Raw genomic sequence first — 20,079 nt, forward strand, 5'->3', positions numbered from 1 at the left:
TTTTTTACCGTATTTGATTTTATTTCGCCGTATTTTACCGTATTTGATTTTATTTCGCCGTATTTTACCGTATTTGATTTTATTTCGCCGTATTTTACCGTATTTGATTTTATTTCGCCGTATTTTACCGTATTTGATTTTATTTCAACGTTTTTTACCGTGTTTGATTTTATTTCAACGTCAAACCCATGAATGGCCAGGTAACTGACATGCCAGTAGACTGACATTTCATGGTTGAATTAATCTCACTTTCTCCTGAATTGACGTAAACCAATTTCCATTAAAAATCAAGTTTAGCCTACCAAATATTATCAGAATTTTACAACTAGAAGGAAAAATTTACTGCAATATAATAAAAAAAGATGTGCCAGGCAACTGACGCGTAATTTTATGACATACCTTTTCTCAAGTGAAATACACGAGTAAGATTGTATCACGCTCAAAACAACCAACCACCAACAATGTAAACAACACACCTGATGTCCAATTCTTGAAATCTCCACACCAGACTCCCATTGAATCGATGCAACATGGCGGAACCGCGGTAAAATTCAAAATGTGCAATTTTACTCCATATGTCCGGACCAAGTTTGAAGCCGGTTTTTTCGGTTCCAAAGAGAGATTTATGTTTAATAATGATGTTAAAATCTTAGTTCTATATTATGATTGAATAAACATGGGAAATTTTTAATTGAGTTTGCTATTGGAGGGAGTAAGTGTAACTGGAATAGAGAATTTTCGACAATGGACAGGCCAGGTAACTGACATTTTTAGGAGTTTCTGCATGTTTCCATTGGATAAGCCACTCCCCATTTAGCAGATTATTGTGCGATACTTCAAATACGATGCAGTAGTGAACTTTCACAACGCTTGCTTACCCTCCTCTCAATCATGAACATATAACAAGCTTGGACAGTAAAAAACGCTATTTACGTAGAAACACCCTTATACGTTAATAGAAAAGGATAACATTCAATAAATATACAATTGGTAAGTGTATAATTGTTCTCTTTTTAAATATTTAATTATTAGTTAATTACACATCATTAGTTTATTAATAAATGTTCGCAAAATCGCTGATTTTTCCCGACGATGGAAGCGACGATGGTCCCGATGAGAAGGACGCGCGTGGAAGGTGTTAACTAATTATTTCTTTTATTTTTTGTGTAACTCAGACCACAGTCTGAGCCGTCTTTAATGCGTCAAAGATATATAATCTGACCTGAGAAACGATGAGCGGTGTATAAATGAGAAGTCTTTTTGAGTCCGTATACGCGAGAGGCGATTATATCAATCGCCGTCCTCTTGATGAGTCGCCCGTGAGCCGGTGAGACACGTGGCGGTCGGCACTCGCGCACGTGTGAGTTTGATCGGTCGTGTTGAGGCACCAGAGCTGATGAGTAGTCTCTTTCACACTTTAGAATGCAATCAAGGCAGCGTGGTAACTGCGATATGCACTTCTGAGCGAAGTCACAACGAGAAACGTAAAGAGCACACGTTATACGTCTCGTCACTGAGCGGCCATATTGTACTCTCACTCTATCGCGAGGAAGACGTTGGCGATGAGCCCGTGTTTGCGCAAGCTGCCGCGTCGCTCCGGCGTCGATACCCGATCAATGCTGCCATCTGATCGGAAGGCGCAACGTGAACGGAATCTCGAACATTCCGCCCGCCATCAGCAACCTTGTTGATGATTCCTTACTCTTGATCCTTTATCCTGTTGAAATGGGTAATATGGCAAGCTTGGCAATTGGTGAGTGTCGTGGTGGCCGTCTTGAGGGTAACCACCCGGTGAGTCCATCCTTGCCGGTGTGCAAAGCTGTTACTCTGGCGAGTGGTCATTTGCACGGTGGAGAATGTTTGTCGGTGAGCAGCACGATGGAACCCACCGTAATGTTGTTGTTAGGATGATGCCACTTGGATATCGCCTGCTGGCGTTGCAGATAATGAGCCGACCATTGTGGCCAAAAATGTTGAACACGCTGCTGGATGAGCTGCCACCGAGATAGTCGCGAGGTGGCCAGGTCACTCAGAGATGGCTTGGGTATGGTAGTGAGTGGACCTCCAATGAGGAAATGACCTGGTGTGAGCGCTGAGACGTCTTCAGGGTCGTCACTCAGCGGTTCTAAAGGCCGCGAGTTGAGAATGGCCTCGATTTGCGTAAGCAACGTTGTGAGTTCTTCCGTCGTGAGTAGAGTCTCCCCAATAGTCCGTCTCAGATAAAACTTCACGGATTTCACCACCGCCTCCCACTTGCCCCCCATGTGTAGAGCGCCTGGTGGGTTGAACTCCCATCTGGTGCAATCAAGTTGTAGACTTTGAGCGATTTGTTGATGTTCCTGGAAACCCTGGATGAACATTTTCTTGAGCGCGGCGTCTGCTCCAATAAAGGTTGTCCCGCAGTCCGAATACATGGTCTGAGCAATTTTCCTTTTCGCTGAAAATCTTCGGAAGGCTGCTATGAATCCTTCTGATGAGTAGTCACTGACTACTTCGAGGTGAATTGCGGAGGTGGAGAAGCAGACGAACACACAGATCCATCCCTTGTATGTTTTCGCACCTCGTCTTTTCCATGTCTTGATGGTGAGCGGTCCGGCATTGTCGACTCCTGTATGAGCAAACGGACGTGACGGCGTAACCCGAGAGAGAGGTAGTTGGCCCATCAGTTGATGAGCACGGATCCCCCTCTGCCGAGCACACACGACACACCGTAAGATATGAGACTTCACCGGAGCCCGTCCGCCGATGATCCAGTATTGTTGCCTGACATGAGCCAATGTCAGCTGTGTTCCTCCATGCAGGGTACGCAGACGGGCGTGGGCAATGATCAAGGTTGAGAACCGTGAGTGGCGAGGTAAAATCGCCTAATGTTTGTTGTCTTGAGCTAGTGTTGATTGGTTGAGGCGGCCGCCAACTCGGACAATCCCTTGAGCGTCTATGTACGCATTCAATCGACTGAATGCGTGAGTAGTTGGTAGTCTCGAGTTGGCCGTGAGCATCTTGATCTCGTGCGTGAAGTATGCCGCTTGAGTAGCCTTGATCCAGAATAGTCTGGCCTCCTCCAACGCTGAGTGAAAATCCGATGATTTGGCTCGGTGCTTTCTCAGCAGAGCGGTGAACCTGAAACAGAGAGCTGTTATTCTCAATAATTTATTGAGGGTTGTTGACGAGATCCTTGTTGAGAATGCGAATGAATCTTCTTGAGGAAGCCATCGTAATCCGAGTATTTGGTTACAATCGTCAAATGTAATTTGTGAGCCCTGGTCTTTTTCTGCTTGAACCGCAGTGAGCACGTCTGGATGAGTCGCGTGCCACTTGGCCAATGGAAAACCGCCCGCCATGCACAAGTTCTTCAGCTGCAATGAAATGTCGATTAGCTGCCGAACGGTGTCGGCGCTTCCAAAAATGTCGTCAACATATCGACGTTGAATGATTGGTGGCACTGCGAGGGGAAAATTGCGACCTTCATCCTCCACCAATTGCAGCAGTGTTCGTACTGCTGAGAACGGGGCAGCCTTGGTACCATAGGTGACCGTTGTTAGATAATATGGCACTTCATTGAGCTGTTCGTCTATCCAGAGAACCCGTTGTAAATTCCAGTCATTTTTGTGTACGTTGATTTGTCTTTACATTTTGGTGATGTTGTAACCGGACGGTACAAGTTAAGCCCGATTCCGGCGGATAATATTCCTATCGAACGGTCGCCACTCGGTTTGACCTCTGACTACCGAGAAGGTAAGTTCGTATCAACGCCCCGATTATTAACAAGACGCTAATAGGATTTCTTTATTTCAGACTGATGTCCCTGATAGATCACTGTTGCTGCTGCCCGTCTCTGGATCCTCGCTTCACATCGCATACCAAATAAGGGTAAGTATGGATAATATAATTATATCCTACTAATTATTAAATTTTGTTTCAGACCGACGCCCGGAATGGATCGCCGTTGCTGTTTCCCGTCTCTGGATCCTCGCTTTACATCGCATACCAGATAAAGGTAAATCCCGATAATTAATTTAATCGTGTACTAATACTATTCTTCTCTTTCAGGTTCCTGCCCAGGATGGATCGTCGCTGCTGCTGAACTTCCCCGGATCCTCACTTTACATCGCATACCGGATTGCCGCTGGCCAACGATGGATCATCGCCAAAAGACAAGGTAAGTAGAAGGTAAGTATAGCTAATATTATAATTAATCAAGAGACTTTGTTTCAGAATTAATTAATCTTTAATTGTAGATCATCATTTCAACACTACAGGCCGTTTCACAATTGTCATAAAGGTGCTTCACATTGAGAGTATCGCGCCTCGGAGTGGATTGCGCTTTTGCGATAAAAGTTGCACAATTAATTAATTTGCGTATCTCGGTTTATTAGTTTCGTTGATACAATGCTTTTCTTCAAGATATTTAATTTCGTTAGAGTGCTCGGTGCCTCGTGACTATCTTCCTATGATCACGTGATGCATACGTGAATATCACTCTATCATACAATGTTCGTGCACAAAATTCACGTAGGAGTATCCGGTTGTTTTATACACTGAATAACAATGTCCGTACAATATTTCGTATCCGCATAACCCAATGCTCGCGGTTGTTATATACTCGATACGCACTTCCGTTAGTTAACAATGTATCCGAATTTCAACTCGACGTATTGTTGCTAACACTTTATTGTATTTGGCAACTAAGTGCCCTTCGCTATTGTTAAGACAAGTAATTTTACGCGATAGTGCGCGGGAGTTCCCGGTTGTTAAGTATAACTCGTATGCTTTTAGTATAGAGCGTGATACGTGTGTTCGCTACGGCTATACCCGAGAGACTGCCTCGAACAATGGCTCTCGCTTCGCCTCCCCACTATGCCGAGTCGCTCCCACTCCCGAACTTTCTCTTTTCGCCTATTGTTCTCGGCACGTATCCCCGGCGCGATCACGTGAAAACAACCTGATTCTCACGCACCCGCCGAATGCCCTACTGCGCACTTCGACTTTACGCCCGTTCCAGAAGGTTCCCGTGGAAATTTCCACGCGCAACGCAGTGCGAGAACCTTGTAACGGCCTGACTTTAGTATCGAACGCGAACCAACGCGCCGGATCAGAAGTTCGATGAGAGGCCCAGAGATAATAATCAATTTAGGTTGTACATGCAGTGGTTTATTCAGTTTAGTCTTATATACACGGAGCGTAACGTTAGCGCGGTATTCAATATAGCGCACGGACGGACGGGACGCGATATATACAACGGAGGGGCGGTGCATGCGCACTCGATAACAAACGCGGTATCACAATAATAGACGGACTCGATTACAGGTAGTACTTGTGCACTCGATAACGAACGCGGTATTACAATAATAGACGGGCTCGGTATATTACAGGTAGTGCAGGTGCACTCGATAACGAACGCGATGGCTTTACAATAATAGACGGACTCGGTATATCACAGGTAGTGCATGTGCACTCGATAACGGACGTATTACTATATATTCCAACGCGTGCGGAAACGCGTAGTGTATAGCGGAGGATTTCCGGAGCCCCGGGGCGGCGGCAGCGAGAGCCCTCGTTGCGAGGCCGAGCGTGCTCGACCCCGCATAACCGTGCCGTCGGAGTTGATGTGATGGAGTGCGGGGACACCTGAGAGCCCTCAGTCGAGACTCGGAGCTCCGAACCTCGTTGGTGTGTCGCCCTAGGATTCGTAGGATAGGCTTTCGTCCGGAATAGCGGAATGCTGGAGATCAGACGAAGTGTATTTCTTTCGCCGGCGCGCCGGTTTATATACCGCTCGGCGTGGCGGGTTGGCTAGGAGGGAGGCCGATTGTCAGGCGAGTTGCGCTGTGGTGGGAGCGGCGCGCCGCCGCGCGCTTGTCTTCGGCGGGGCTCGGCTCCTGTCGGCGTCCGTCGGGGAGGCTCCGGTGCAGCGTCTAGCCCGCGCACACGGGGTATTTGGGCGTCTTAAAAATGTGGGCGCACCGCGCCCTGTCTCCCGATTATCAGTCGAGCGGCATCCGGCGGTTGTTGGCCGGGGATGATGCTTCGGCGAAAGGGGTGCATTGTTACAACCTTCCGGCGTTGGCACCGCTGCACCAGGTTTTCACTTTTGGGAAATCTTTGACGCCGTTAACGCCGACCCCTGCGTACCTCCTTCAAGATGCCCCTGATGACAATTCCGGGCGAATTCCCTGAAGATAATGTCCGGGTGACCTTTTGATTGTCGGCCGTTGACGCCGACCCCTCGGCTGCGTCTCTGAGAGGCTCGTGATACCTCTCCGGGCCTTTGTTCCTGGAGAGGGTTCCCGGGGATTTCGTCTGGCGACGACGCCGACCCCCTGGGCGGGTGTCCCAGGTCCTTCTGGGATGGATCCTGGCCTTTGTTCCTGGAGAAGATGCGTTTCCCGGGAATCCCGTCTGACCACGACGCCGACCCCTTGGGAGGCCATCCCCCAAAGACCTGGGGCCCCTGTAACGCGCGAAGCTGAGGCTCCGACAATCTACGGAGGACTACCCGGGGTGAACGGCTCATCAATCTACGCGGCGACCGTGAAGAGCACGGTCTCAAGGTCGCGTTTAATTGTAAGTAACTTGCGTTAGTTGCAAGCGCGTAACTTCGTGCGTTCGTCGTAAGTAAATGTTCGCGGTTATTTCGCGTTTGATTGTCAGGGTGGAATTCGTTACGATTTATGTCGGGAACTATTAATGTATGAATCGGATTGGAATTGCAGTGGAACTCGGCGAGGGAATGTGTATCGCGCTCGTGGGGTGACACGTTGCGTCTACACGGATTCTTCTTGTTCGCCGGAGAATACTTCGACCTTATTCCACATGCTTTCTACGTTGCCTAAATATATGTATGTTTTTGTTATCAATTTGGTGTGCTAATTGCGCTGCGCTCCCTTTCTTCTTCCAACCGCGATTAACTGATAGACTCACGCCTGAGAGTGTTACGTTTTGTGTACCGTAGTGCGAGGAATCGCACCTGGCGCCCACACTTTGGGGAATTCTTTGGTCGAGCTACTATCAGGTTTTTTACAGAGAGTCTTATCGCGATTTTAAGATATTTCGAAGTAAGTATTAAAGAAAAGCGGCGGCGCGCTCCTTCACGGCCGGCGAGACCGTGAGGACATCGTCGTTGTCGTCACAAAGTTTATAAAGAACAAATTAAAAAATTATTGGAAAAGCTCTAACAAGTTGAAACAGTATTCCTTTTCTTTTTTTTCTGGTTAACAGATTTCTTTATATAATGTAGAATTTCACAAAAGTATTTATCATTCAAAATGTTTTATTGGAACATAGATTTTCTTATACTGTAGTTTTATGCAATATTTGGCTGTGTTTTTATTACATATCTGTTCATGAAATATGTTGTTTCTTTACTAATTCATATTTTATATATTTAATGTAATGCCCTATCCAGATAAACTTGTATAGATTGTGACGACAGCGACGATGTCCTCACGGTCTCGCCGGCCGTGAAGGAGCGCGCCGTCGCTTTATTCACTAAAGATCTTACGAAAAATCAATCACGACAAGACTCTCAGAAACCCAGATGGTAGCTCGACTAAATAATTCTTCGAAATTTTGGGCGCCAGGTGCGATTCCTCGCACTACGATCCACAAGATCGCAATTCTCTCAGGTGTGAGTTTCTTCGGGTAATCGCGGTCGGAGGAGAAGAGGGGACGTAGCGCAGTTAACACACGCAAATAACAATAATACAAAAATAATGTATTTGACAGAAAAGGTTACGTCAGAATAAATCAGCAAGTTGTTGCAGACTGAATCGGTGAATTACAATCTTAGAGATTACTTCAGAATAAATCGGCAGGTTTCTTAAAAATGAATTGGCGAATTACCATTTTTTTCTCGGATATTTTTCTGCGGAACGCGCAAACTATGAAATACAATAACGCGGAAATTAGCGTAAAGACGCAACTTATAAGACGCAGTTACACGACCGCAAGACACAATACGCGATTACACGAACGCACACAATACCTACGCGCGACGACTCCCAACTGCCGAATCGTTCCCAGTTGGTAGTCCCAAAATGACCATCCGCAACGTCTCGCAAATGGTCCCAAAATGGCTAGACGCGGGCCTCCCGCGAAAAGCCCCAAAGATCCAAGACAGGTGCCTCACGCCCCGGGACGTGATTGCGCGAACATTACTCCCCCGTTCTGCGACAATACGGTCCACCTCGGCGCGAAGGACACCTCGCTACATTACGCACCATGGTTACACAAAACGCTATTACACGAAACACGAAGACACGACGAAAACTACAACGAATCACACGGTGACTGTCGGCCGCGTACGATTTTTCGGGCAGGGCGATCCCACATTACTTTGTTGGCCGGGCCCTCCGTCAGTCTTCCATTTAATAATTACTTACTCGGTAATACTCATCTGCACAAACGCGATGCTACAAAATGCTTCGCGACACAGTACGCGATTCTCTAAGCATGCTTCCCGCGACTCTACGCGGCTCTCGGAAGGGCCTCGGCCGTCAAAACGATCTTACGTGTACTCAAACGTGGGTTACGAGATGCTCGAGTAGTGGCCTTACAAATTCCGCAAGCTCGGCTGCCGGTCCTCTCGGGATGTTGTCCCTCGCCACGCCGACACGACAGTGACGATCCTCTAGCCCGGCGGGATCACGTCGGGCCCGCGCCTGCGCCGTGCTTGCAAGCCCTCCTTGCCGAGAGCCTTATGCGAGCCGAGCGCCTCCCGCTTCCGTCGGCGCCCCTCGTGGCTTCCTCGCTCGCCGGCGGCAGGTTTGAAAAGCCTATTCTCGAGTCCGGCTGACCGGGCCGCGACTCCAGAGTGCACCAGTGCCGGTGTACGACGGCCAGGCTGGCCAGGCCATGGCTCCGTCGACAGGTAGGCAATGCTCCGTGGCGATCTCTCTCCTTCGCGATTCGGCAGGCTTCACATCGGCGAACATCGGGGCTGATGCGCTCGCCCTGCGAGACGCTCCAAGCAACGTCGATATATGGGCCCAACCGTGACCCGCCCGCCGGCCAACTCCTACGTAGAACGCCTCCCGTAAACTCCCACGGCGCGACTCAAGTCGTTACAATTTCCTCCTGGCCATCTACTCGATACCTGAAATCCTCGGAAATAATATAATGTACCGAATTCTAACGCTGCCGCCCCGCCTCGCTCCGGCGGAGACGACATCCCGGACATTCCCCCCGGTCGAGCTATCGTCTGGACAGGGGACATGACTATGTCACGTCACAAGATGTATAACGTATAACCATCATATGCATAAAGGAAATGATCTACTTTGGGATGACGTGTGGCTCAGTGGCTACGCGAATGATTAGAAACACCAAGGTTCGAATCCGACCCGGCCTTCGTCCCATATATACTTCGTTAAGAAATTTTCCCCGATTAAGATCTTTATAGATTGGTCTGCACGATTGGGAATCTGACAAGGTTCACAATCTGCAAGGCTTTAAGATTCGTAAAAGATTAAAAGATTGAGGCATTTTTTTAGTTAAGTGCCATATAACCTAAATTAAGGACCCTAGCGGTCCAATGGTTGACGGCACGTTAAATATTTCAAAGAAATTATCTACTTGCATTTTACGTATGTTTTTAAATAGATGTGATTGTGGATAATTTTTTTTTACATATGGTTATGTAGCTATGCAAGTCTGGATGGGCCCTTATATTTTGGAATAGCGATTAAAACTAATTTTTTTTGCCAAAAATTGCTTATGCTATATGATATGTAACGTTAGATTGCACACAGTCCATTCAATGTTTACTTTAACTTAAAAATATTTAATGCGAACTTTTAGTTCTATAAGCGCAAGTGTTAAAAAATTATTTTGTCTTTCTCATTACATACAACTGTAACGATGCACCCCCAAAAATGCATCGTTCCGACGTGAACACCCGGCCGAGACCGCCCGGCCGACCACCCGCAGGGCAAAGAACGGGCACGGTGTGTCCACCGTATTTTTAATACTTATCATGTAACGTTAGGAAGTCCGCGACGGACTTACCGCGGCAACCGTCTCGGAACGCCGAACGGTGCCGAACGCGATCGCAACGTTCCGCCGCACCGTCCCGGCGCTCGCGATTGCCGTCGCTACCCCCGCCACTCCGTAACGCCGTCGCGACGCGTATATGTCAGGCGTCGCCGGCACAATTTGCGATTCCTGATCATCCGTCTCACCGACCGCACCGATCCTGAACTCTCGCATCCGCTTATCCGAAGCCAGTCCGAAACGAAGGTAGAGCGCCTCCGGCATTCTCTGTCTTCGCCGAGTGCATCTCGGCTGACGACCAGCTTCATCCACACGGCTATCCGAACGGGGGCAGAGCGCTTCTCTGCCTCCACCAAGCGCTTCTCGATCGGATGCCGCTCCACCTCTCGACGCTTGCAGTCAGCCTCCTCAGAACGCTTCTCGGTGGCCGGACTCGCGCCGTTTCTCCTCGAGCTAGCCGCTCGTAGCCACCGCCGAGCGCTTCTCGGTGGTCGACCTCGCGCTAGCTCGATCCTGCCGCTTACCGCGCCGGATTACCGCGATCCCGATCGCGCCTCGCGTTTCTCATCGTATCCGCGCCTCGCGCCTTTTTCCGCGCTCCGATCCGCGCCGCCTGGAAAACCTCTGTACCGCGATCCGGCACTATATTGTATAAATCGCTATTACCGTTCCACCCGCGATTCAAGCCTTTGTAAATATCCCGCGCCGTCACTGTATTCGTTGCAAATATCTCCGTCGAAATCTTTACGACGCTTGTACATATTAGAATAAATCTTTGTCTATTATCCAGAAAACCGCGTCGTGTGTCTTTCCTCCGCGCCTACTCTGAACCCTGACCAGCCGCGAGCGAATCCGCGCTTCAGAAGCCAGGTTGTTTCATGGCGCCCAAACAGGGACTCGATCGAAAAGATAAGACACAAGACGCGGGAAAAATGAAGGAATATTACTATAGGCTAAATAAAGCCGACTTGATAACCGAACTAAACTCGCTCGGGTTCGACACCGAGGGCACTATCGACGATCTGCGCCGCCGTTTAAATCGGTTTATCGACGCCAATCCCGAGAAATTTCAGGCGAACGCGACCGACAACCCCGCGCTAACTCTGACCGTGCCCGGCGCAATAACACCGCTATCCCCCGTAACAGTAATTCAGGCCGACCGCCCGATGAACCCCGCTTCCCCCACCACCGAGATAATGAATCAAATGCGAAAATGGGGCCTACACTTCGACGGGAAAGACCCCTAGGCATTCCTAGAACGGATCGGAACTCCGCGCCGCGTACGCATTCTCGGACGACCACTGGCTCCGCGGGCTGCCCGAACTCCTGAAAGGCGACGCCCTCTTGTGGTGCCGGAACAACCGCGACGGCTATCATGGGGGGATTTCATCTCGGACTTCAAAGAGACCTTCCTGCCGCGACGCTACCGACTGCAACTAGTCAACGAGATCCGCGACCGCCTGCACAGAGACGGGAACCCTATATAAAGTACGCGACGCAGATGCTCGCCCTGATGCGACGGGCGAAGGGATACTCTACCGAGAAACAAGTAAAGCAGTTATACGAGAATTTACACCCTGACTATCAAAACCGAATTTGGCGAAGCGACGTTCACAGCCCCCGCGACCTCCAGCAGCGAGCGGCCGAATACGAGAGACTGCAAACGATTCGGAAGAAACGCGCCCCCGCAAAAGCCAGCGTCCACGACGCGCCGACTACCGCCGTCGTGTATAACCGCCAAGAGTGCTGCTGGAGGTGCAAGCAGCGGGGGCATACGCGATTCAACTGCCGCCGACCCGCCCGAAGATTCTGTTCCCAGTGCAGCAAGGATGGGGTCCTCACCAAGGACTGCCATCCACCGCCGGGAAACGACGCCGGGACCGCGGAAACTCCGGCCGCCCCCGGTCCTCGCCGTAAGGTTCTTTCCCCGGCCGCACCTTGACGTACGATTAAGCGAAGAGCCACTCTCCGCGCTATTAGATACGGGATCCGAGATTTCCTTCGTCAATGAGGAAACCGCGAAGCTCGCCCGGGACCTAGGGTTCGAAATCCTTCCGGTAGAAGGAAGAGTACAACTGGCCAATGGCCACCATATCACCCTCCCCAGCCGCGTCCGCCTGCCAATCCGAACCACCTACCAAACCATTTGGCACGAGTTTGCAATCATGCCGTACCTGGCGAGTGCCCTCCTCCTGGGGGTCGACTTCTGGGTCAAACTCGGGCGCGCCATACCGTCGCCTGCCAACCCGGCAACCCCGCAACACACCCCCGAGAACGCCGCCACCAAAGGGATAGCACCGCATACCCCAGCGGAAAAGGAGCAGTTACGCGCGTTCCTCGAGAAAGAATTGCCACTCTTCGAGGCATTACGCGGGCCCACCGACCGTACAGCTCACGATATCCGTCTCAAACCAGGCGCCGGCCCGATTAAGCAAAGGTACCGACCCCGCAATCCGGCCATGCAGGCTGTCATCGACGGCGAAGTAAAAAAATATAATAGAGCGTTCGCATAGCGCGTGGAGCTCCCCCGTGGTCGTAGTCCAGAAAAAGGATGGAAAATACCGATTCTGTATCGATTTTAGACGAGTTAACGATGCGACTGAACCTGACGCGTATTCGCTGCCGCAGATTACCGCCACCCTAGATAAGCTACGCGGAGCCAAGTACCTGACGACCCTTGATCTTAAAAATGGCTACTGGCAAGTCCCTCTCATGCCGTCCAGCCGGCCAATAACCGCGTTCACCGTACCCGGGAAAGGGCTCTTTCACTTCAAAGTGATGCCGTTCAGCCTGCACTCCGCTCCCGCAACGACTCCTCGACACGATACTCGGACCGGAGCTAGAACCTCACGTGTTCGTATATCTCGACGATATAATAATAATCAGCGAAACGTTCGAAGAGCATCTGCGAACATTACGGGAAGTTTTTCGCCGCCTCCGCGCCGCGAATCTAAAACTCAACCCGGATAAGTGTAAATTTTGTGTAGACCGATTACAGTACCTGGGACACATCGTCGACCGCAAGGGGATCCGCACCGACCCCGAAAAAGTTAAAGCCGTGGCTCAATGGCCCCGACCGCAGACCGTGAAACCGATCCGGCAGTTCCTAGGTGTTGCCTCATGGTACCGACGGTTCATACCGGACTTCGCGACCGTCGCCGCACCACTTACCGCGCTAACTCGCAAACACGTTGGGCCTGGGGACCAGAAGAAGAGCACGCGTTTGAAAGTCTAAGGACGACCCTGACGACCGCGCCGGTCCTCGCCTGCCCCGACTTCACACGCCGGTTTGTCCTACAGACCAACGCCAGCGCGACCGGACTGGGGGCCGTATTGACACAAAATTTCCCGGAAGGCGAACGAGTGATCGCGTACGCGAGCCGCACCCTCAACCAGACCAAACAGAATTATAGCGCCACCGAGCTCGAATGCCTGGCCGTAATCTGGGGGATCCGCCCCATGCGGGACTACTTGGAGGGGTATCCCTTCACCGTACTTACCGACCACCAGTCTCTCCGCTGGTTGCAGAAACTTGACGCCCCCACCGGACGATTAGGCCACTGGGCATTCGAGCTCCTGTGACGTCCTGGGTGATGCGAGGTGGCTCGATCCGGCAGAACGTCTCCGTTGATGGGTTCTTTTTCTTGCAGTTAAGGAGGTAAAACCCCAGGATAATTAGCTGGTGATCGGCGATGTAGATTATAGCTCCTTGGGTCCGTCGAAGGTAGGTATTCAATAATCTTTATCTTTCTTTTGATATAAAAGAGTATGATATTTATTGTAGAACTTTTACGATACAAGTGGATTATGTGGGAGGATGGAACAAGTATAAGATATGTGACCTTTCCTGGCTCGTTCCACACTCTCCGTCGAGAGAGTGAAAGATTCCGCTTTTATACAATTTTGGAAACGGTAGTGGGAGGTGACCGCACCTCGTTACAATGAGTCATAGGGCGTTGTCTAGCGGATATGAGTCTACTTCTAGTGGTGTGGCTCGCTTGCCAGCAATGAGTCATAGGGTGGTGTCTTGAAATTCATTACCTTATATGGTCATGCGTTGCGCTCTGCTTCGACATGTCCATATATGGTCTATGCGAGGACTAGATTCACTCGAATGAGTCATACAGGTGACTCATCTGAATTCTATTTCTTTTCTCTATTCTGACAGCGATTTGTAGTAAGAGCGATACCTTCTTTCATTATAAAATCTCAGTATGACTTTTATCATAAAGAAATCTTAAATATTTGAATTTTAAAATGTGCAAATATATGTTGAATATTATTTAAGTTTTTTCAGACATACTTTACATACAGTAGAATAATTCAATAGTACAATTAAAGTCATTATTAGCATGTCTAAAGTATAAAAGATATTGCTCTCTTCGTCTAACAGTTAATATGGTATATCTGACTCTCTCTCTTTCTCTCTTTCAGATCGTACAATACTCGCATCTCGCTCGGATTCGCGTTCCTTATGCTACGCATATATAATTCTATCTTTTCAGGTTCGTGGTTGGCGCTTCAGCGTTTGACGCTCGAGATTTATATTAATTTTAGTAAGTATATATATATGTATTTTGTTAATAATAATAATATTGATAAAAGTGATTTTAGCAGTGGTAATAATGATTCTAATATCTTGTTAATAATGTATCGTGCAGGTAGAAATGGTTAGCATTCTCATTAGTACAGGAAATCAATGAAATTAAATTGTTTATATATAATAAGATTTTTATTATTTTTATATCTCATGAATGGTTGGGAATAAGATAGGAGTGTATAGGAAATATATTGTAGGACTTTCACTAAAGTATAATATAGCATTGGAAATTTTTATCATTAATATATGTGTTTGTTAATAACAAATTATTGTTTAAATAAATTGGTACTTTTTAATTCGCGTATTGATATTGTTGTGTTCTCTTTATTTAAGAGGTTTCGAATTTCTAATATCATCTTGTTTATGAGCATTCTTTATTTTATTGTTATAAATATTTCGTAAATAAACAATTACAGAAATAAAAATTATTATCATTTTTCGTAGGTATACTGATGCAGAGTTTACGTGCGCGGTCAAAATTCGTACGGGTTTTTGCAAGCAGTTCGACGCTCCAATGTCTCAATTTCCGCTTCTTACGTGCTTCGTTTACGTTTCATTTTCACCAGGCCCTGGTGAAAATAGAAAGCTTCTTGGAGCGTTAAAGAAAGGTAAATGAAAAGTTTTAATAAATCTCTTTAAATCTCGTTTATTAGTTTAATTAAGGGGTTAGTCTACCTTGGAATGGTCAAAAAAATCGATTTTTTTTTAGTGGCTTAAAAAATCCTTTGAACCCTCTAGAATAAGGGACAAAAGGTCTTATACCTGCCAGAACTCGTTTTCATTGAAATTTCGAGCTCCTACCCAAGCGCTCCGGAGTGCTCCGAAACGCCTATCTGCTGCAAATCGTTACCTGTTCGGCGGATACAGCATAACGATTTACCATTCAATTTTGAATTTCTCTAATACACTAACGACACCAACAGATGTCGTTAAAAATATTTTTGAGTCAGTCAGAAGCATTCTTCAACAGACAGCACGCCAGTATTGCATCATTTTATAGCCATAGTTTCGAACAGCTGTCGTCATTTCGCCGTTTCCCGTGTAGTCGAACGTATCGCAGAAATTCGAAAACTGTCGGAAAATGAAGCGTACGTATTCTGAGAGAAAGGGTTCACGTAAAAATTGTGGACGACCTTCAAGAAGTAAAAAACGACCGAAACCATCAAATCTAAATATGTTCGAGAAGGAAACCGCGTCGACGAGTGCTTCCGCGAAAAAATTACAAAGTGACTTATAGGAAGTGCAAGTGCCTGTAAATGCTGGCTACGGATACCGTTTGATTGTGTTTTTACCATTTTTTTCAACGTTGAGTGAAATGGTGAAATGCAAAGAATGCGGTGGGAATATTACTTTTTCCGAATCAAGTATTCGCGGACTTGGATTCAAATTAGTGGTCAATTGCGTCAACTGTGAACCACGCTACATCCTCTCTTGTCCGCTCATAAATACCGCGTACGAAGTCAACAGGCGCATCACTTTCGCTATGAGACTCCTTGGAATCGGTTACGATGGCATTAAAAAGTTCTGTGGTCTAATGGACCTCCCGAAAATATTCCACAAAAACGTTTATTATGAGGTGATGAGTAATATTCATTGTGCGTCGAAAGCCGTTGCCACTAAACTGTTTTCTGTAGCCGCTGCTGAAGAAAAACAGTTAACGGAAAATGCCGAAAATGGAGCCGAATTGAGAGGGTTAACAGTTTCTGGCGACGGAACATGGAGGAAACGCGGCTTTTCGTCGCTGCAAGGCGTGACAACTGTGATCGGCTCTTACACTGAAAAAGTGCTTGACCTCGTGGTAAAATGCTCGTATTGTAAACAGTGCGAGTATTGGAAATCAAAACTAAACACATTGGAATTCGAGGAATGGTCGGAAACTCATGCAGAGGAGTGCAGTGCCAATCACAAGGGAAGTGCCGGAAAAATGGAGGTGGACGCTGCCATAGAAATATTCAAAAGATCGGAGGAATTGTACAACGTGAAATATTCTGCGTATGTCGGTGATGGAGACTGCAAAACATTTAAAGGAATTTGCGAATCTCATCCGTATGGCGACGATTTTATTATAATAAAAAAGGAATGTGTTGGCCATGTACAAAAACGAATGGGGGCGAGGCTTCGGAAATTGAGAAAAGATAAAAGACTCGGCGGAAAAGGCAAACTGACAGCGAAATTTATTGACGAGCTGAGCATTTATTACGGATTGGCAATACGAAGACACGCAAATTCCGCGGAGGACATGAAGAAGGAAATCTGGGCAACATTGAAACATAAATCATCGACCGATGAAAAACCACAGCATGATAACTGTCCGCCTGGGAAAGACAGCTGGTGCACCTGGCAGCAAGCAAAAGCGAAGGATAAACTCGCTGTTTACAAACATAAACCGGCTCTCACCGATGATGTTATAAAGGCCCTCACTCCCATATACGAGGAGCTTAGCAACGACAATTTATTATCGCGATGTGTCGGCGGATTCACCCAAAACGCCAACGAGAGTGTCAACGCTATGATATGGTCGTTTGCTCCGAAACGAGTATTTAGTGGCGCGAAAACCGTGGAAGTGGCATCGTATTTTGCAGCAAGCATTTTTAATCACGGGTACGAGAGTATTCTACAAATGATGGGCGTCCTGAACTTACAAATTGGGTTAAATGCCTTCGAAATGTGCGAGAAAGCGGATGAGCTGCGAATTGCGATTGCTGACAAGCGGTCGTTCGAGACCTCCAAACAAGAAAGAATTAATAAAAGAACAGCACAATCGGCTCTCGAAGAGAATTTTCACGAGGTGGAAGGTTTACTGTATGACGCAGGAATGGCTGATTAACGGTAAGACGCTTAAAATGCAATTTTTCACTCAAAAAACTAGTACCGAAACTTTAAACGCGTTTTTCTCAAAACTATGTTTTTCAAAACGGTGTACACGATATCTCGAATTCTAATCGATGAATCGACTTCAAATTTGGTACACATATTCTATGGAATAGTAGTTTCAGTATGACCGACGATTTTTTCATTATAATATTTTGTTCAATAATTATTAATAATAATAACACGTAATTTGGGTCCAAAAATGCAGCGAAAAATTCAGGAATTTTTTTCTTGACGCCAAAAACAAGGAGAGAAAAAACGCTCGGTCATACCGAAGACAATACAATATAGTTTATGACTATATTTTTTTTTTTTGTTTCAGACCATCCACATTCCAGAAACTATGTACACCGTTTGACCACCTCTAAAAAACATGGTTGCGTGCGAAGGAGTGCCTCGTCGCCATCTTGAAATTTTTCAACGCAGAAAAATTTGGACATGTTTTCGAAACTTTAACAAAGAAAATAAAAAAAAAAACATTCATTTATCACCGATATTTCGTCTGAAATTAATTCTTGAAAATTCGCCTGTTTTTTTGCTCTCCAGGGTAGACTAACCCTTTAATTTAAATAGAAAATCGGCGTTAACGTTACTGGTGTTTAGGAGTATGAGGGATTCCATTTTTATCATAATAATTAAGTGTCAAAATTTTCGTTCGGAAATGAAATTTCTCGATTTTAAGGGGATCCTAAAGCCGTCTGTAATACCGGCTTTTTTTTGGCACTAATCTTTTAATTGGCTTTATAAAAATGCAAATTTCTTGTCTAGAATTAAAGTACGCATCAAAATCTACGTCATGGTGGTCGAATTTATATCGAAAACGAGAAAAAATTAATATTTTTGTTAATTTTTGGTATATGTAACGACAATATTTGCTTTGTATAAAAATTCCACAATAAGTATCTACAAAATTAGACCGGCATGACGTAGGGACAACATGTAAGAACAATATCGTGCAATTGAAACTAAGAATAAAAGCCTACAAAAAAAGATTATTGATAAGGAATGCAAATCCAGAAATTTTAGCCTAGAAAAGAGGTGGAGGAGCAATGTGGCATGTAAGAATAGTTACGCGATTTTGAAAGAGATGTCGCTGCCGAACATGTCGATGAAGACATTACATTACATACTAGTGTCTTATCTGTCAGACTCAGAAGAGGTTAGAAACACGCGGCCGTCTCGACCGCGTGTTTATAACCTCTTATGACTCTTACTACGTTTACGCTCCGATGTGTCAATTACCCGGAGGTATAAGGCACCATAACAGTCCTCACCCGAGGACGCCCGAAAAATCCCCCTTACTACGTTTACGCGAGCGTTACTTCTGTAGTAAACGATAATTCACTCGTTTACGCGGAGTAAATTATCGTAAGTTACTACAAAAAATCCCGTTTACGCGAAGGAATTATCGTAAGTTACTATAGAAGTAATGCTCGCGTAAACGTAGTATCTGACAGATAGAGACTTGTGCAGAATATGCACCGCAATAAAAAATTTATTTTCTGACAATGTTACGTGACTTGTGATATTATTAAATAATGTGTCATGAAGAGCTCGAGATATGTGATTACATTCTGATAATGACCAACGTACAAATCTCTATCTCATTATTATTCTGCAGCATTTCTTATATGTCCAGCGTTTCTTATGCATTTTACATTATTCTGTATTGTTTATAATGTTTCAATAAGATACATTTCTGGTGTACATTGTACATTGGTTATTTACAAATTAGAATATAATAAGAATAACATCTTTTTCTTATTTTATTATAATTTATACAATGTTACAATTTATGTTATCAAGTAATGATTCATGAATAGCTGGAGTAAGATATGTTATTTAGCAGTGTTATATCAGATAACAACCAATATACAATGTACAACAGAAATGTATCTTATTGAAACATTATAAACAATACAGAATAATGTAAAATGAGAAATGAGAATTGTACGTTGGTCATTATCTGAATGTAATCACATGTCTCAAGTTCTTCATGACACATTATTTGATAACATCACAATATTAGTGAATGCAAAGTAATAGCAGCATAAATCATCCGCGTCCGGTCGGACGACGGCACGTCAATTTTCTCATGATGAGTCAATCTTGGTGGCGGATTCGGTTTGCTCGGTTTCAGCGGCAATGCGGGTTTTGTCTTGTCTTCTATTCGCGGCTCATTGAAATTCTTCCTCTCGCTGTCGCTGCTCTTCGACACCGGCCTGTCGAATTCGAACGGCCTGTCCGGTGTTTTCGCGGGGATTTCGAACTTGGCGGCCACATGATCGCCCACATGTTTCGTCGCGGGATTTGGTTCATATTTGGCCGACACCATCTCGAATTTGCTCTGGCCGCTGCTCTCGTACTTGTTCGACTCAGACTTATACTCCGGTTTATACTGACTGTCAGCACTCGAAGGATCGTGCTTGAATGTTGGATTGTGATCGTACTTGTTCGACAATCTTCCTTCGTGCTGTTGCTGCTGTTGCTCGTGTTTGGTATACTGTTGCGAATTCTGACAACCAGGCTCGTATTTAACATTGTGCAGGTGCTGATCATGTTTCGCCTGACCTCCGATTGGATCGTGCTTGCTGCTTTGTTGTTGAATTTTGTACTTG

The 20,079-nt window shown here is 46.3% G+C and overlaps 1 protein-coding gene and 1 long non-coding RNA gene across 2 annotated transcripts in view; one reads left to right on the top strand and one right to left on the bottom strand.

The window, feature by feature from the left end:
- Window positions 1-20,079, bottom strand: part of LOC139823628 (uncharacterized) — a 310,568-nt gene that overhangs the window by 128,097 nt on the left and 162,392 nt on the right. The gene's annotated exons all lie outside the window — the stretch shown is intronic.
- On the top strand, window positions 12,156-17,990 carry LOC139823651 (uncharacterized). The gene is made up of 3 exons (XM_071796175.1): window positions 12,156-12,427; window positions 12,573-12,765; window positions 15,828-17,990. Exons 1-3 carry the CDS (start codon window positions 12,156-12,158, stop codon window positions 17,415-17,417), a joined length of 2,055 nt encoding a protein of 684 aa, XP_071652276.1. The 3' UTR covers window positions 17,418-17,990.

This window comes from Temnothorax longispinosus, unplaced genomic scaffold (genome assembly GCF_030848805.1).
Source record: "Temnothorax longispinosus isolate EJ_2023e unplaced genomic scaffold, Tlon_JGU_v1 HiC_scaffold_15, whole genome shotgun sequence".
In the NCBI taxonomy this organism is placed as follows: domain Eukaryota; kingdom Metazoa; phylum Arthropoda; class Insecta; order Hymenoptera; family Formicidae; genus Temnothorax; species Temnothorax longispinosus.

Coding starts and splice junctions, on each gene's coding strand:
- LOC139823651 (XM_071796175.1), top strand. CDS start 12,156: ATGCCGTACCTGGCGAGTGCCCTCCTCCTGGGGGTCGACTTCTGGGTC. Junction 12,428..12,572: donor GCCGGCCCGATTAAGCAAAG/GTACCGACCCCG, acceptor TATCGATTTTAG/ACGAGTTAACGATGCGACTG. Junction 12,766..15,827: donor AAGGGCTCTTTCACTTCAAA/GTGATGCCGTTC, acceptor AGTGACTTATAG/GAAGTGCAAGTGCCTGTAAA.